Source organism: Mytilus edulis, chromosome 1 (assembly GCF_963676685.1).
Source record: "Mytilus edulis chromosome 1, xbMytEdul2.2, whole genome shotgun sequence".
In the NCBI taxonomy this organism is placed as follows: Eukaryota; Metazoa; Mollusca; class Bivalvia; order Mytilida; family Mytilidae; genus Mytilus; species Mytilus edulis.
This window is the reverse complement of record NC_092344.1, coordinates 122,944,839-122,963,565: the sequence shown is the minus strand read 5'-3', so window position 1 is coordinate 122,963,565 and position 18,727 is coordinate 122,944,839. Positions and strand designations below refer to the sequence as shown.

General features: G+C 33.6%; 2 protein-coding genes across 2 annotated transcripts in view; both read left to right on the top strand.

Annotated features, from left to right (window-relative positions):
- LOC139505271 (hemicentin-1-like) overlaps positions 1-4,558 on the top strand; it is a 39,555-nt gene extending 34,997 nt beyond the window's left edge. Inside the window, exons 18-22 of the mRNA XM_071294996.1 lie at positions 899-1,195; positions 1,746-2,042; positions 2,645-2,941; positions 3,145-3,450; positions 4,113-4,558. Of these exons, the coding sequence (XP_071151097.1) occupies positions 899-1,195; positions 1,746-2,042; positions 2,645-2,941; positions 3,145-3,450; positions 4,113-4,423 (1,508 nt within the window). The 3' untranslated portion in view covers positions 4,424-4,558. The remainder of the gene's footprint in view (positions 1-898; positions 1,196-1,745; positions 2,043-2,644; positions 2,942-3,144; positions 3,451-4,112) is intronic.
- Positions 4,523-18,691, top strand: LOC139505144 (hemicentin-1-like). The gene is made up of 13 exons (XM_071294951.1): positions 4,523-4,565; positions 5,574-5,876; positions 6,644-6,943; positions 7,268-7,567; positions 10,297-10,593; positions 10,741-11,040; positions 11,897-12,202; positions 12,732-13,028; positions 14,592-14,846; positions 16,166-16,453; positions 16,916-17,167; positions 17,625-17,888; positions 18,618-18,691. Exons 1-13 carry the CDS (start codon positions 4,523-4,525, stop codon positions 18,689-18,691), a joined length of 3,279 nt encoding a protein of 1,092 aa, XP_071151052.1.
- Positions 18,692-18,727: the final 36 nt, after the last annotated feature.

The following is an 18,727-nucleotide window of genomic DNA, read 5'->3' as shown; positions in this document are numbered from 1 at the left end:
TATCAATTAAGAGGACAAGGGGCTAATCTTTTTCTGAATTCTGAATTAATGATTTAAAATTATCACGTCGGTTCTCATTTTTTAAGTTTTTCTATACATGACGTCACATGAAAAGTCATTAAGGTGTCTGTCAGGGGTATTACACATGTATTCGTTGGAAGATGTAGCTATATATATATATATATATATATATATATAAAGGTATATACATATCCGTTCATCCTATTTTGACCGTTAAAAATTCAAGAGTCTATCCTAACTTGAGGTAGGTTTAATGGCATTCAAAATACTTTTCGATCCCTAACATCATTGAAGAGACATAAATTGTCGAAATCTGTATATGATTTAAACAATTTAGCAACTCATGTTTTGGTTTACCATTTTTCCCGCTAGTTTATTGTTTTCTACTTAGTATTAAATTAATATACAGATTCATTTTGATACACCTTGTGATCAATTTATTTGACATTCGTCAACGGAAGTCAGCAGGGTTTAAGAACATCAGTTGTTCGACCTGTTAGTCAAATGCGTTTTGTTAAAATATATTTTGTCACTCTTTTGGTCTTTAGGAAAATGTTGTTTGTGCTGTATTTAGACCCCTCTACAACGAAATTTGTCGGTGTTTACTATCTAATGGGTTTCTCCGCTTTGAATTTACCTTTGATTTTGATATTTTCGTCATTACCTTTATATGTGTTTTTGTTAAAATACAGATTATGGTCAATTTTCAGACAATGGAAAATGCAGCGCAATTATAGGGAACATATAAAAACTTGTTGAATAGTTTACCCAAATGATTTCCTATACTTGCAACACCTGTATATATATGCAATAAGCCCTCCCCTCTTTTCGATAGAAGAGAATAACAACAGAATATTCAAATAAATTACTTTTCCAGATATACCTGTTGTGACAGTGCAAGAAAATGTCTACTCTGTCAACATCGGAAGTAGCATCAATCTTGTGTGCAATGTACAAGCCAATCCTAGCCATACTTTAGTCACGTGGCGGAAAATTATAAATGGAGTAACAACAACGGTTACAATATCTGGGAGGTTTTCCGGGGCTACAGTCAACAGTCCAACTCTAACAATAACTAATGCAATTCTAGACGATGAAGGCTACTATATTTGTTTTGCGATGAATATTGTTGGAACAGGTCAAAGTTCACAAACATTTTTAGATGTCATTGGAAGTAAGTGAAATGTCCAAAGAATTAAAACATAAACAACTGGAATCTATAATAAAAATAACTATAATTATAATTACTTCAAAAAAGTGTAAGCGTATTATCGTAATCATGTGAATTACCTTACTTTAACTCAAATATAGTTATATACATGACAGACACATTGATAACACATTTTCTAAGTTGTTTAAGTTAATATTAATCAAGTAATCTGATAATTGAATATTTAAGTCGCATAATAACAATTATAACAATGTCATTAGTTTTATTCACTTTTGTCTTGTAAAAATGAATGTATGCACTGTAGTTTGAACAACAAAAGGATCAATAACAAATATACTTAAAATTGAGAATGGAAATAGGGAATATGTCAAAGAGACAACAACCCGACCATAAGCACACAACAGCCGATCTGAATATTTAACCAACCTAAATTTGAATAAGCCAAATATGCTTGATCAATAGATCAAACAACTGATTACTACTCAACTAAAATCTTCTCATCCTACACTACCTGTAAAATAAAAGTCATGGTTATAAATCGATTATTCTGCAGGTATCCCTACTGTTACAATTGGGTCCAACTACTACTCCGTTAACTACGGAAATACAGCAACAATTGTATGCAATGTTGTTGCAACACCAACAGAAACAAGTATATCGTGGCAAAAAATACAAAATGGTATACCGTCAACAGTGGTTATATCAGGGCGATACCAGGGTGGTACTGTCTCTTCCCCAAATTTGATTATCACTGGTGTGGAGAGTACAGATGAGGCATTCTACATATGTTCTGCTTCTAACAGTTTAGGAACAGGACAAAGTTCTCAGACATACCTCGATGTTCAAGGATGTAAGTATCAGAAAGTAGACAATATCCTATATATCAATATGATACATAGCAATATAGGTTGCAATGCAATCTATCATTAAACAATGTTCAAAATGAGGGGCGAGTGATACCAGTAGACATTCAAACTCATTAATAAAAAAAGGGAAGAAATATACCAGAGGAACAGTCAAACTCGTAAATCGAAAATAAACTCACAACGCCATGCCAAAAAGGAAAAAGACAAACAAACAAACAATAGTACACATGACACAACATAAAAAACACTAAAAACTAGGGGTGATCTCAGGTTCTCCGGAAGGGTAATAAGCAGACAGCGCCATGGCTAAAATAGAAAAAGACAAACAGACAAATAATAGTACACAAGACGCAACATGTGAAGACAACAACATCCATTACTTTACCACAACATGCAGATTAAAACACACAATATGCTGTTTATTCTCAAGTAACTGATGACCTCTCATCATAAAAGACTATGAAAGACTTTGATCAGAGTAAATTTGAAAAACAAGTAAATGTTATTGTTGATCTACAATATCACTATTTACAGCTGTTTCCTACGTATTGATCAAATTTTGTTCACCAAATTTTACCTTTCACAGCTGTTCCTGTCGTAGAGATATTGTCCAACTATTACTCAGTTCAGATTGGTCTTTCTGTCACGTTCCAATGCACTGTGACAGCTAATCCATCACATACAAGCGTGGCATGGAAGAAGATAGTTAACGGACAGGCAACTAATATAGGACCAAACAGTAGATTTTCAGGAGGCAGTACCAATACACCTTCTTTGACCATTTCTAACGCTATTGACACAGACGAAGGGTATTACATATGTACCGCAGCAAATGCAGTGGGAACAGGTCAAAGTTCACAGACATATTTAGACATTACAGGAAGTGAGTGTTTCACATCTGCTTCTTCTCCTTTCCTTTGATGTTTTTTCTTTTTTTAAATTTACCATAAGATAAATTATTGGGATCAATTTTTTTTTATACACGTATCTATTATCATAGTATAGATTTTTTACAGAAGATTACCACGTGTATATGTTAGTTCAATAGTTACGTGATCTTTACCTATTTTTTTTATCCCTGTTCAGGTATATTAACAGTCACTGTACCACAGTCATCATATAGTGTGAATTATGGACAGTCAGTACAGTTGGTATGTACTGTTTCCGGAACTCCTTCAGTACAAAATGTGTACTGGCAAAAGATCACAAATAACGTTCAGACAAATATCAACACTAACACTAACTCGAACAAATATTCTGGATCCACAACAGGAACCCCGTCTCTGACAATTCTCAATGCTGACATTAATGACGTAGGCTCGTACACATGTTACGCTACAAACTCTGTCGGAACTGGACAGAGTCAACAAACTCAGCTTTCTGTAGTTGGCAGTAAGTTTTTCCTAACCTTCAAATGATAAGCAAATGACGCATTTTTTTTAAATTGTGTTAATAAAAAGTAAAATCACAAAAATACTGAACTCAGAGGAGAATCCAATCGGAAAGTCGATAAGCACATGGCAAAATCAAATGACAAAACACATCAAAAACGAATGGACAAGAACTGTCATATTCCTGACTTGGTACAGGCATTTTCAAATGTAGAAAATGGTGGAATAAACCTTGTTTTAAAGCGCTAAACCTCTCACTTTGATGACAGTCTCATCAAATTCCGTTATTACCTCTAATAAATGTTTTCACCTCTAATCGACTTTTTATCAGTAATGTATAAAGTTTATCATGAAAACATCAGTGGGACTTATTTTCAATTTCTGTACAATGTATAAATAATCTAGTTATTCAACAAGTTGATATATGGTTTTAGATCTACAAAACCATTGTAAAAAAAAAAATACGAACAGTATTCTAAAACCCACTATGTAAAAACTCAATACTGTGCAAAAGGGTTCCCACTATATATCAGAGGTGACCTCATGTGCCCCGAAATTGTTTGCCAATCTTGCTCAGATATGGCATCCGGCGAGTTGTTCATGGTGTGTAAACATAGGTATTTCAATCGGAAATTTAGAATGTACATGTTAAATCTTTTGAAGATGTACCCTCAGTAACAGTCGGACAAGGCTATACTGTTGTTCTTGGAAATTCTATCACATTGACATGTACTATACTTGCTACCCCGTCAGCCACCAGTGTTCAATGGAATAGAATAACAAACAATGTACCCATTGCAATAAATGTAGCCAGCAACCCAACTAAATACTCAGGTGCATCTGTCAGTACGCCATCTTTGACAATTTCTAACTCTGTTGAGGGCGATGAAGGATACTATACTTGTCAAGCAACAAACTCTGTCGGAACCGGAACTAGTACCCAGACCTTCTTAAACGTTCAAGGAAGTAAGTAACTGAATATTTTCCACTTCTTTTTTACAGTACAAATGATTTTGTATTACTACTTTACAAGTAAAAATATCGATTTTCTAAAAGCAAAAACTTTGATGAGGATGAGGAGGAGGAAGATCTACAGCTGGAAGAGGAGAAATCGGAGTATTTTCTTATTACTTTTTATATGATAAACACACGCAAACAAATAATTTATACCGTGAAGTCTCACTTTTGTATCCAAAACTGCACTTGATAAAATATTGTAACCTTTTGAAAAGTCTTATTCATATCATGTGTTTTTGAAAAACATGTTTGTGGTTTCCCTTACCATATGATTAACTATCCTTTTGCATCACTTAATTAAAGAGAATATCAGTCGTGTATCCTCAATTCCTCTTCAACTCCTAACTCAATATTCAAACATCCTCTTGATCTATACCATATTATATTATTGTTCACTACCTTTTTTGTTTATTAATCCAAGTCATAATTGTTCTGCGTGTTAATGCAGACACGTTGTATTTGGCTTTTTTGGGTGAACCCATTTTTGTATTCGACAAATCTCATAAACCATTTCTACAATATATTGTTACTTTCTAACAATTTTCTCAATATTCCTCTTTTGCGAATTTTTGATTATATGTTCTTGTCAAAATAATTTTTAGTGTCTATTTTATCAAAGAATGGACTTTCTTATTACTTTATTTAGAGGTTACTTATTTTGTATTTCCAACTTGGCCAAATATTAATGAACGCCCTATCCTTACTATCTTAATCATATAATGCTATTTTGCCCCTTTTACTTGGTTTTCATCCGAATCTAAGTTCTATTACAAAGGATTTCCCTTTGCAAATCACGCTCCTTGCGAAGGGCGTGCATATTATTTGTGAGCTATGCTTGCAGCATTTGTAGGTGTTTGTTATTTTGTTCGCTGATAATATTATATTTCTTTGATTTCATCAATGCATGATGCCCTTTGCATTAGAAATACGATACCTAATTATCATACGCAAAGCATTCTATTTCGAATTTGGTTTTATTATTTCTTTTGACATTTAGATCACGGTATAAAGCGTTCAAATTGACAAAGGAAAACTTTGAAATCTAAAACATAAGTTATTTCTACTAAGTGATTTATTAATTTTTCATTCATTTATCTACTCTTATAGCAATACCAGTGGTTACCATTCCCCAAGCACAGTATAGTGCTACTGTTGGTTTGTCTGTTACCATGGTTTGTACCGTGTCAGCCAACCCTGCTCATACATCAGTTAATTGGCAAAAAGTTGTCAATGGAGTATCGACAAATATCAATCTCTTCCAGTCCAATAAATATTCAGGATCTACTACCTCATCACCATCATTGACTGTTATCAATGCTGTCATTGCCGATCAAGGATATTACACGTGTAGTGCCCAGAATAGTGTCGGCACAGGTACCAGTTCACAGACATATCTGGGTGTATCGGGAAGTATGTAAAATTTATCCTAAATAGACAGGAAAATATTATGTCAATGCTAGAAGAAACTTTTATATCAAAACATTGGTTTAGCATATTTGAAAATAAATGTTTGTTCTTTAAATCCTACTGAAAATAACGTTTGTCCTTTCGATCCTGATGAAATAATCTTATCATAGATATCAAGTATTTGCATCATATTTGCGCCAGACGCGCGTTTCGTAAGCAAAAGACTCATCAGTAACGCTTGAATCAAAAAATGTTAAATAGGCCAATTAATGTACGAAGTTGAAGAGTATCAAGGACCAAAAATTCCTAAAACTGTTGTCAAATACAGCTAAGGCAATCTATTCCTGAGGTAGAAAAGCCTTGGTATATCACAAATTCAAAGTTTTGTAAACAGTTAATTTATATATGATCATATGAATGATAAATTCATGTCAACACAGAAGTGCTGACTACTGGGCTGGTGATACCCTCGGGTCATAAAAACGTGTGTTAGTGCGATACAATTAACGTTTGTCTCTTCATCCAGACACAACCAACCGTTTTTACATTCGATTCAAATACAACCAACTACTATTCCAAACTGATACAATCTATTTGGTTCTATTGATTCTGACATTACTAAAGTTGTTTCGATTCGAACACGATACAACCAACTTTGGTGTCTGTCAAATCTTACCCAACCAATGTTTGGCCTTTTGATTCCGATACAACCAATGTTTGTCTAATGAATTCTGATACAACTAACAATTGTCACTTTTAATCTGTTTTAGGTGTTCCTGTAGTTACAGTACTATCAAACAGTTACTCTGTCAATGTCGGTAACGCCATCACACTACAGTGTACTGTAAGTGCTAATCCAACAGAGACAAGTGTCACGTGGCAGCGATTCACCAATAATGTAGCAACAAATATTGACATGTCTATCGTTCGTTACAGCGGAAGTTCAGTTAGTTCACCATCTTTGATCATAAGAAACACTGTCATATCAGATGAGGGGTTTTATATCTGTACAGCTACTAACAGTGTTGGATCTGGACAAAGTCAACAAACGTTTTTAGATGTCACTGGAAGTAAGTGAAACAAATTATGATTACGTATTTTGTCTGTAGTCTAGAATAATAATTCGTAATTCTGTTTTGAATCGACGATTCATTTGTCTATAAGGTTTAGCTTACTATAAAACCAGATTAAATCTACCATTTATTACCTTAAGAAATTTCTGTACCAAGTGAGGAATACGACAGTTGTTTGTTTTAGATTTTGTGTTTTCATTTTTTTATAGGACTTTAAGCTTTGAATTTCCTTTTGCGTTCGGTATTGTTGTTATTTGACTTTTTAAAAGGTTAAATTATAAAATGCAAATTTATAAAAAGAACATGCATTGTTTTTGTCAGGTATTCCGACAGTCACTGTTCCACAATCTACATACACAGTCAACAGAGGATCATCAGTCACTTTACAATGTACATATACATCAAACCCAGTAGCTACCAGTGTTATCTGGGAAAGGACTGTAGCCAATCAGGTCACAATTATATCTACAGCCATCAGTAAATATGATGGTTCCACCACACAGTCAGCATCTTTAATAATAAATACTGCTGACGAATCCGACGAGGCAAATTATGTTTGTAAAGTTACCAACAGTATCGGAACGGGAATCAGCTCTTCTATATTCCTTGATGTTTTGGGCAGTAAGTGTATATTCAATATGAAATAACATAAATAACAGCTCTTCTATGTTCCTTGGTGTTTAAGACAGAAAATAATATTAAATGACTATATACAATCAAACCTGTCTTCAGAGAAAACTCAAAGGAGAAGGCTAAAGTGGTCTCTTAATACAGGTGGTCATATAAAACAGGTTCCACAATTTCAAAAGAATGAAGCATTTATGTACATTATAACTTTTGAACGTACTTGATTAGGTGTAAGAGTACAATACTTTATTGGTCTCGTATGTATATTCACAATGACTAATTATGAGAACTTTTCATTGTGTAATTAAATCATTTTCCTTGCCTTTTTATTTTCTTTTAATTTGTTCATACATCAAAAGACAGGGTCTTTGGTATGACTATTTTTAGTCTAACTCCTGTAAAAAATTGGAATCTTTTGGTTGCAACACAGATTGATCCTGGGTGGTGGCCAAGGTGTTTTTAAAGCTTTTAGGTCAAAAATTGCACAGAATCATATGTTAACAAAATGTCAAAAACGGGCTTACTTTGTAGAATATTATTTATCAGTACTTTTATGAAGAGAACGGATGTATTAAGCATTAAGACTTTTGAAGCAGTCCTATTTAGGGACTGTGCAATATTTATCTGAGGGTGGGGCCGGTGTACATCAAATATTAAAAAAAAAAAAAACTGTATGCCCCGCCAATATTTATTATAAAAAAAGTTCTTGCCCCGCTTCAATTAATGAAAAAAAAAGTCCTTGCCCCGCTGGAAAAAAAATGAAACACATATATGGAAACATGATATTTTTTAACTAAAATGCACAACATTCAATTCAATAATACATGTATATCAGAGTTGATATTTCAACTCAAATGCATTTAATTCAATATTATAAAGATTTTATTTTTGAAGGAAGTCAACTTAGGAGTGCTGTGATTGAATGTAAGGGTACAATATATTTTTTTGTATTTATCTATGAATAATTGCAGTGTGTATATTTACAAAATAAATTTGATAACCTATTGAAATATTTTCTAGACAATTATTTGAAAAGACTTCCAAAATTTCATAAATTTGGTGTAAAATGATAGTGGGCATCAGACTTCAGTTATTTTATACTATTTTGAAGCTTTTTATAAGTACATTTGATTTTTATCACAAAGAATAAAAATTATTCACTGAGAACAATACTGTGTTGAGAAAAGTGCTGATTCATCATAATAAGTCAAATTGATGGGTACTGATATAAAACTTTATTCTGGGAGTTCAATATTAACTATATTGTATAAAATGCACCAAACTATAGTTCTTTTGTATTTCTTTTCACCTTTCGCAATAAATAGTTCAATTGGAAACACCAGAATTCAAGACGCGACAAATGTTTTTAAAACTGAGATATTTGCCTTCTTTGCTGTGTAATTCCCTAATGTATCACTTGGGTATTTCTCTAGCTATTAAAATTGGAAATGTTCTGGTTAAGTTTGTACTGTTTATGGAGTAAGGCAATATTTAATCATACTAGAAGCATTTTCAGCGTTAAAATTGTCCATCTAAGAAAAAAAGAGGCCCACTTGAGGCCAAATTTAGATAGAATTTATATTCTCCTGTGTAAAGAATTTGTTCACATTCTTGGCAATTCATGCAGAAAATATTTCAATAGTGCTTGATTTTGTAGTTTATATCTTTAATTATATCAGGCATACATAATTTTTCATTTTCTACTGTTTGCAAGGACTTTTGTTGGAAATTAATACTCCCAAGGGACATCATTCAGCTTTTTCATAGATTAAGTTGTAATTCTTTTAATGTATAAGAATTTAATTTTGTCATGTTAAAGATTTATTTAAAATACAATTGAAGTTGTTTTATGTTTAAGCATTTATTACCATATGTTATGTCATATGTTTAATTTTCAAAACATTGTTTATAGTTTTCCAGAATTTTGATCAGAATTTCATTTTTTTTTATAAATGATTATTAAAAGCATAAACACACAAAAATATATTGAAGCACTGTATTAGGTTATTTTGTTTTAGATTCAATTGTTCTTTTTCTATCAAGTTACTTTTTTCCACAGAAATCACAAATAGTTTTAATCTGTTATACTCTGATTTAATTTTTTTATGCACACACGAAGGGTTTTTAAAAAAGTGTGCGCCCCGCCAAAGGTTTGTTACAAAAAACTTTGCGCCCCGCTCATTAATTGCATGAAAAAAGTATGTGCCCCGTCCATGTTTGCACCGGTCCCACCCTCAAATAAATATTGCACAGTCCCTTACGGACCAAATTGTGACCTTCCTTGTGTTATATGATGGAGTTGATATTTAAGGCCATTTTGTGCCGTAAGTGAACCTTGTCCTTTTCCTTAAGAATGCATGTTATAAATTATGTCAGAACTAAAGCAATGGTTCTTAACTGATGACATCCTTGTCCTTGAGAACTGATAGTCTACCAGCAGTGGGTTTTTTCAGTTAAAAACTGTCCAATTTAAATGTTTGAAAGACATGGATGTAGAAATAAACGCGACCTTTTTTTATGTTTTCAGCAGGATTTTCATTCTCATTCTCAGATTCTGATAGTGTTTCGAACGAATTAGACTCGTAGAATGAGCTTTTTGACTCATTGATCCATCTATAATTAACTTTGACCGAGGGAGTCAGATTCTTAGTTTATCGATAAAGTTATAAGATAGAACCTTAATTTGGACTAATCAACATTTAAAATTTGTATGCTTTCTTCAGACGTTCCAGTTGTGACAACGCCTACCTCAGCATATACTGTCAATGTTGGTGATTCTGTAACAATGACATGTACCGTAACAGCTAATCCACAACATACCACCGTTTACTGGCAGTATATATCTGGTGGTTCATCGACCAATGTGAACATTGCAGGACGAATTAGTGGATCATCAGTCAGCTCACCTTCCCTAACATTATCTAATGCACAGGTATCAGACCAAGGAACATATGTTTGCTATGCTACCAATAATGTAGGAACGGGACAGAGTTCCCAAGTTGTTCTAGCTGTAACTGGCAGTAAGTGTATTTAATATACCATCAGTTTCAATTTATTGTAGTCATAAATATATGTTTAAATTACATTTCAAGGAGATGAGATATATTCTACTTGTAGTTTGTTTAGCATTACAGCAAAATCATCTTGTTTTATGTATATTCTATCAGGTGTTCCTAGTGTGAGTCTAACAAGAACATTTTTTACTGGTGAATATGGAGACACAATTACACTTGGTTGTACTGTATCTGCTAATCCCAGTGCTACCTCAGTTTACTGGCAGAAAGTTACGGGTAGTATAACTTCTACTGTAGACATGTCTAGTGCCAGATATACTGGATCATCCGTCAGTACACCATCCCTAACCATAACTAACCTCAATAGTAACGATACTGGGAATTATATATGTCTAGCAGCTAATTCTGTTGGTACTGGTCAGAGTTTACAAGGACAACTAACGGTTATTGGAAGTAGGTTTATATTCGAAAAATTAAAAACATTGTTTTGGTTTTGGTATCAAATACTACCATATTTATCGAACTAAACAATATAATTGAAAATCATATCAGCAAATAAGTATTCTTAAGATAAAGTATTAGTTGTTTCATATGATACGAGGAAAACTTTGTTTTTTTCCAATGTGCTCGACTACATGTATAATGTATTATGCATGAACATTATTAAATACATGTAACAAAAAAGCGAAGTGGTTTGGGTGCCAACATATACAAATATATCAATGTATCAGCAGCTATAGGTCACAGTACGGTCGTTCACAATAATCAGTCGTGATAAAAAGTAAAATCACAAAAATATCGAACCCAGAGGAAAATCAACTCGGAAAGTCCATAATCACATGGCAAAATCAAATAACAAAACGCATCAAAAACGAATGGACAAGAACTGTCATATTCCTGACTTGGTACAGGCATTTTCAAATGTAGTAAATGGTGGATTGAACCTGGTTCTATAGCGCTAACCCTCTCACTTCAATTATAACGTATAGTTTGGTGTGCAAAAAGATCATTATATCAGCAGTTATAGGTCAAGTTACGGTCGGCAAGGATTATACGTGTTTCTCGTTTCTCGTTTTTATATAGATTAGAACGTTGGTTTTCCCGTTTGTATGGTTTTACATGACTAATTTTTGAGGCCCTTTTAGCTAGCTGTTCGGTGTGAGCCAAGGCTCCGTGTTGAAGGCCGTACCTTGACCTATAATGGTTTACTTTTATAAATTGTTATTTGGGTGGAGAGTTGTCTCATTGGCACTCATACCACATCTTCCAATATCTATTTGCTTTATTCTCTGAATCTATTTTATTTTAGACCTCCCTGTAGTAACAGTAGGGCAATCAACTTACACGACAAACATTGGAAATACCATAACACTAGCGTGTGTAGTGTCGGCAAACCCTGCACACACTGCTGTTTACTGGACACAACATAGCAGCAATGGCAACACAGTAACTCTTAACCCTGCTTCCTCTACCAAATATTCCGGATCAACTATACAGTCACCGTCATTGACTATTAATAATGTAGACTTCTCTGATGAAGGCAATTATATATGTCATGCAACTAATGCTGTTGGTACAGGTCAAAGCTCACAGACGTTCTTAGATGTTACCGGAAGTAAGTATATGAAGGTGTAAATCAGCTGGGATATAAAATAATACCATGAAGGTTAAGTCAAATACAGATATAAATGAATAATATAGCTTCACAAACATGATATAGTAATGGTTACTGCCCATGTACTTGCTAATTACGATCTTAGATGTTACCGGAAGTAAGTATACAAATGTACTGATATGGCTGGAACATCAACTAAGATCAAAGAACATAAGCCCAAGTGCACGATTAATTAAATGAGCAATATGACTAATGGATCGAAATGACTACATTTTGTTTTGCGTATTTTGTAAGACTACACAAGGATATTCAGTTGAAATAAAACCAACTATAAGCAACATGAATGCTTCTGTATACAGATTTAATCATAACAGATTAATCATTTTCTTTTGACAATGTAGCATTCATGAGTAAGATGACAACCGCGTAAATATTTTAAGATTATCAATCGGTTGATTTAAATACAATTTTCAGAAAACCTGTTTATTTGATAAGAATGTATAAATATGTAATATGTTCTAATAAATAGATATCCCAACTGTCACGGCGTCAATCATCGGCTCTGTTAAAGTGGCAAATCCTGTGACAATTACATGTACAGTAATAGCAACCCCAGCAGCTACACAGATAGTCTGGCAGATATTTGTAAATAATGCCGCCACAACTATTGACACAAGTAGTATTAGATACAGCGGTGGAACGACATCTATTCCGTCTCTAACTATCAACATTGTCCAGGCAGATGATCAAGGACTGTACTTTTGTCAAGCTTCAAACGTCGTGGGAACAGGAACTAGTAATAATGTCTACCTAACTGTTACTGGAGGTAAATTTTATCATCTTATTTTGATCATTTCAATAGCACTAGTTCTGTAGTTCGAGAAAACACTATCATCTATAATACTAAAATAACGAGATCCAATTTGTCAGCCGTGATGGGGTAAAAGTGACAAATCAAAGAATTCAACTTTATATATAGCTTATATAGGACAATGGTGTAGATTACAAATTACACCACTCCAGACTCTTTTGTTTTCCACATAATTAACATTGCCAATAATTAACAAGTTCCTGGTCGAAGCCGATACCGATACCAATAGTACATTCGCCTGTTACCTATTACCTTATCTGTACGTTCCGCATCTGACAGGAGCACCAAACGGGTCATAATCACAGGGTTGACACTACTTAATTCAAGCATTGTCAAATTGTTCCCTATTGTAGTATTTTAATCAGCAAGACTGTCTAAGATAACAATACGAATACTAAAAATCTGGACTTGAAATAAGGCGCATAGGTACAGTTTTCAACTTGTTAGCGGGCATGACTCAAAGAATTCAACTTTATTTATAACTAATATAGGACAATGCTGTTGATTAAAAAATACTCCATTCCAGGACCTTTTGTTTTCCAAATAATTATTATTACCAATAATTGATAAGTTCCAGGTCTACGGGTTCAAACAGAAAGATTTGAAAGCAGAGAAAACTGTATATCTTATAATCGGCATGAATTTATCAGATGAATATACCAATACTAAAATAAGGCTTACGCATAGTTATATACTTTAATTCAGTCTTGGACCCGCGATATCACGAGTGTGTATAATATAATATTCAGTTTAGGCCATGTGAAAATGACAATAAATAAATTTTATTCCGTACTTGATAAGGCAAACAAATTTCAATATATCAATAATTTGCATGTAGTTGTTCTTCGATAACTGCTTCAAGAAAAATATTTGGTTTTATAATAATTATCGACTCAATAGAGTTTTTAGTGAGTTACTTTTTACAGGTAAATCCACAGTTGGGATGTCGTAACTAGGTAGTGAATCACCTTGTTAACATTCTGAAATGCATACTCTCTATTCTTTATATTCTAACATCCAATCATTCTCTATTCTTTTTATTTCTACTTTTGTCTTTTCTGTATATTTTTATTCTGCACGTTTTGTCCATTATTGATTATTCTCTCTTCTGAAAACCATATTCAAACTCACATAACATAAAAAATAAAGCACCATCTACCTGAGAACTCCATTTTCATGCATTATCAATGATTTTGGAGTACACGTATGACGTCATGTTTAAAAGGAATGAATTCAGATAGTCTAATTTGTGATAAGTTTGGTAATTTTTTTAAAGCTCTTATGAGAATTTTTTTTTTTGTTATGCTTAAGAATAAGAAAACATCTATGTGTGGTTTTTTTTTAATATCAAATTGCAGACAGCGAAATCGACATAGTATTTGCACATAGGTTGCGATACATGTGGATTTAGGTTGAAGGTAAAATGCAACATCTATTATAAAGTAAATTGTGCGCTATTAATTATAAAGAGAAAGAAGCACGTCATATTAACTTTGTAAACTGTATGTTTATTTTTAGATGGAGCTACATCCATTGCTATTAGACCCAGTCCAATAACTGTAAATGAAGGCCAGACTATAACAGCTACATGTACAGCCCAAGGCAGTCCAACGATACAATACACCTGGTTTAAGGGTAATTCCAATACACAGTTGTCCATAGGTTCTGTTCTTCAGATCCCATCCTCGACACGGACTGATGTTGGAACGTACCTATGTAGAGCTTCCAACACCTATGGTAATTCTGACGCAAAAGTTACAGTAGAGGTTCAGTGTAAGTATCCTTTAAGTATGATTCAAGACATAGGCAATTTATGGAATCATGTTTTTCACCAAACGATATCGGCAATTGCACACGCCTTTATGACGGCATTTAATAGATAGAAGGCGCGCCTGTATCCCTGCTCTATTAAAGTTTCAATCTGCAGGGTAGTTTATAAAAATAGTGTTTGCTCAATAAGCACGTAATCTTTATTCCCGTATCACTCAAGAGACGGTCACCAACTTATAAGATTTCAATTTTCCAAACATTTTGTTCAATCTTTTCCCCTGTTCGCACCACAGGTGTTGAAAATGACTATGCATACATGTTAGTCACATGATACATTCAACTAACTACCGTATCCCGGGACTGACCTATACATTTCAATTGTTTCCTGTAATTTGTTAATACTTCAGTTTTATCATGTGCATCTTTTGTATAGTAATTTACTGTTTGCAAAAGTATAAATTATTCTAAATAATAGGGATGTTCTGGTTACTACATGTAACAGAAAACCCTGGCCGTTTTTGGCACAACTTTTTTGATCTTTTGGTCCTCGATGCTATTCGACTGTGTGCTTGTTTCGGCTTTCAAACTGTTGTATCTGGGCGTCACTAGTAGATCTTGTGTGGACAAAATGCACTTCTGGCGTATTAAAATTTTGAACTTGTTGCCTTTTGTTGGCTGTTGTTCGTGTGTTTCTTTGTCAATTGTGTTCTACAATTTATTTATATTGTAGTCATGTGGTGTTGAGTTGTCATTTTAATGTTATATTTCACATGGCTATAAAGAGGAAGGTTTGGCATGCCCCAAAACCAGGTAACCCACCATTTTTCCTTTAAAAATGTCCTGTACCAAGTCAGGAATATGGCCATTGTTGTATTATAGTTCGTTTCTGTGTGTGCTACATTTTAATGTTGCGTCGTTTGTTTTCTCTTGTTTTTTAGTGTAAATTCACATTGCGATAAGACGTGTCACGGTACTTGTCTATCCCAAATTCATGTATTTGGTTTTGATGTTATGTTTGTTATTCTCGTGGGATTTTGTCTGATGCTTAGTCCGTTTCTGTGTGTGTTACATTGTGGTGTTGTGTCGTTGTTCTTCTCTTGTGTTTAATGCGTTTCCCTCGGTTTTGGTTTGTTACCCCGATTTTGTTTTTTTTTGTCCATGGATTTATGAGTTTGAACAGCGGTATACTACTGTTGTCTTTTTTATCTATACATTTCCAATTATAAAACGCACATTAGATTAAACATGTAAAGAAGTACTCGTAGATGTGTACTTAGTGAATTATTTGTTGTGTTGATGTATAAATATATTTGTATCCACAGATATACCAGATGTAACTATCACACAGCCGTCTCAAGGCAGTGGCGGACAGGCTATCACAATACAGTGCTCCTACGTTTCTAACCCAGGAGCTACTAATGTTATATGGAGCAAAGGAAACCAAGGCATTACTGTTGATGGTAGCAAATACGTCGGTGGTACCTTGTCCAATCCTAGTCTTACTATCACTAACCTAGCTGCTTCAGATCAAGGTTCATACAGATGTTCTGTAGTGAATTCCGTGGGACAAGGAGATTCATCATCTGTCACTCTTTCGGTTGATACATCAAGTAAGTGACATGCGTCATAATAGTAATTAGTTATAGAATATCTTATGTTTAATTGCCTGTCATCATCTTTATGAGAAAGCTATTCAGACAAACACATTTGTATGGATAATTTAAATTTGTTTATCGATGGTTGAAGATACTACTGATCATGGACTGTTTTCAACTTAAAGTACCATCGTCCTTGTATATTTTCTTCACCTTAATGTCATGTGATAAGTTTAGAAAACTTTTTTTTATATTTTAAATTTTCATTAAGTTATACGGCTCCTCATGACTGAACACTCCCTCAGATATCAAACATATGGTGGAGGACAATATTGATGAAGGCAAATCTAGCAAGTGTTTCTGGTGCAATTATTTCACAACGTTTTATTTCCATTGTCACACATCATCCTCAAATATGTTTCAACCCGTTTCTTCAAATCAATGCCTTTTGAAACATATTCATAAATGTTTTTACAGCTGCACCATCATACATAAGAATATTACCAGCATGTCTTGTGGTAAATGAAGGTGAAAGTTTCACCCTAACTTGTGAAGCTGATGGTGATCCTGCCCCTACATTCAATTGGTATAAAAATGACAATATGATACATCAAGGTGCTGTTTTATACATATCTAACGCCAACTGGACCATTCACGACGGTTTAACTGTGTGTAAAGCTACCAATTCAAAAGGAAGCAGACAGACATGGGAAGGTGTTCACGTTCAGTGTGAGTTACGTTTTATTTACCTTTAGCTAAATATAAAAAGGCAACAGTAGTTTACCACTGTTCATAAAACATATCGATTGAGAAGGAGAAAACGGGTTACAGACTTAAAACCAAGAGAAATACATCAATTTTAAGAGAAAACACTGAATTGCAACCAAAACAACGGCTAACATACAAAGTGAAGGACTATTTGATATCAACTGCCATCAACCTGATTTGCCAGAGGATATATTAGTCCTGGTATCTATGATGAGTTTATTAAGAAAACAAATGTTTGGTTGATCCTGGTTTTATGTCTATCCAAATCTCCCACTTACATGGCAATATATGAGGAAGGTGAACATAGTCAATTCTTATTTATTTGTGATTAGCAAATTCGATGTTCGAACACTACTATGTTTTGTTTTTACTTAAAATACTAGTATGTTAATCTAACATAATGTGTAATAATTGACAGATAAACCAGTGAGTACTGTAACACAGACAAGGATATCTCATATAGTTGGTAATCCTGTCAGTCTTAGCTGTGACACACGTGCTAACCCATCAGCAACAGCTTGGGAATGGTTTTACAACGGTTATGCTCTATCGTCTACCAGCAAAGTGCTTGTCGTTGATAGGGATTTAGCAAGTGATTCTGGACAATATACCTGCAGAGCTGTGAACGGTGTAGGAACATCATCAGACATGACATTCAACATTGCTGTACTAATAGGGACAGGTAAGATTTCTGTTTACATATGTCTAAAAAAATAGACATAAAAAAACCAGTCAAATCCTTCAAAGATCAAATTTGTCTTAGGGAAACGGAATCTTGTCTAAATATTTTAAATTCATAACCGAATAATTTAATAGAGGTATCATATAAAGCATGTACTGAAGCATTGATGAATGAACTGATGATACCACACAAATTAATTTTCTAGTTTCACATGTTAACAATGTCGTGTATTTTGAAATTTGGTGTTTGTATACTTTATAAACTGTAATCATTTCTTGTCAATGGTAAACTGCTGCTACGTATTTGACACTAATAATACTACTGCTTAATTTCAAAGAAAATGGTCATTAGATCATTAATTGTTTCTCGATAACTTTAAGTTTGTACTTTTGCCTTTATATGTTATAAAGGAATTATGTCATTATACAACAGCTGCATTATTATTATTATCGTGTCATTTTCTTTACAGAAGGGCCAATAGGTAAGAAGTATATTACTGTGACAGTCTCTTTAGAATATTTACAACTTGAAGTAGTAATTGTAATTCATTCCGCACTGTAAACAAATGAAATCAACTGTAATAACAATTATGCACTTTATAATTCCAAATATTATTCGTTCCTTTGAACACATTTATCCCTTATTGAGTAACACAAATTTATTTATATTCCGGTCTATCTTGGATTTGACTCCTTTTATAGTATGATTGTGTTAAGTTTGTACTATCAGGTGCAGATATACAAAGGCATTTTGACTTGTGTGGTGTTGCAGTATTCAAAGAATGCGCTCACGCTGAGTATTAAACAAGTTTGAAACTAATGTCATAGTATTTCTACTAA

Bases quoted from the DNA above. Each gene is read 5' to 3' on its own strand.
- LOC139505144 (XM_071294951.1), top strand. From the start codon at position 4,523: ATGAGGAGGAGGAAGATCTACAGCTGGAAGAGGAGAAATCGGA. The intron at 5,877-6,643 runs GTATGTAAAATT...AATCTGTTTTAG, and splicing joins ATATCTGGGTGTATCGGGAA to GTGTTCCTGTAGTTACAGTA. The intron at 10,594-10,740 runs GTAAGTGTATTT...ATATTCTATCAG, and splicing joins TGTTCTAGCTGTAACTGGCA to GTGTTCCTAGTGTGAGTCTA.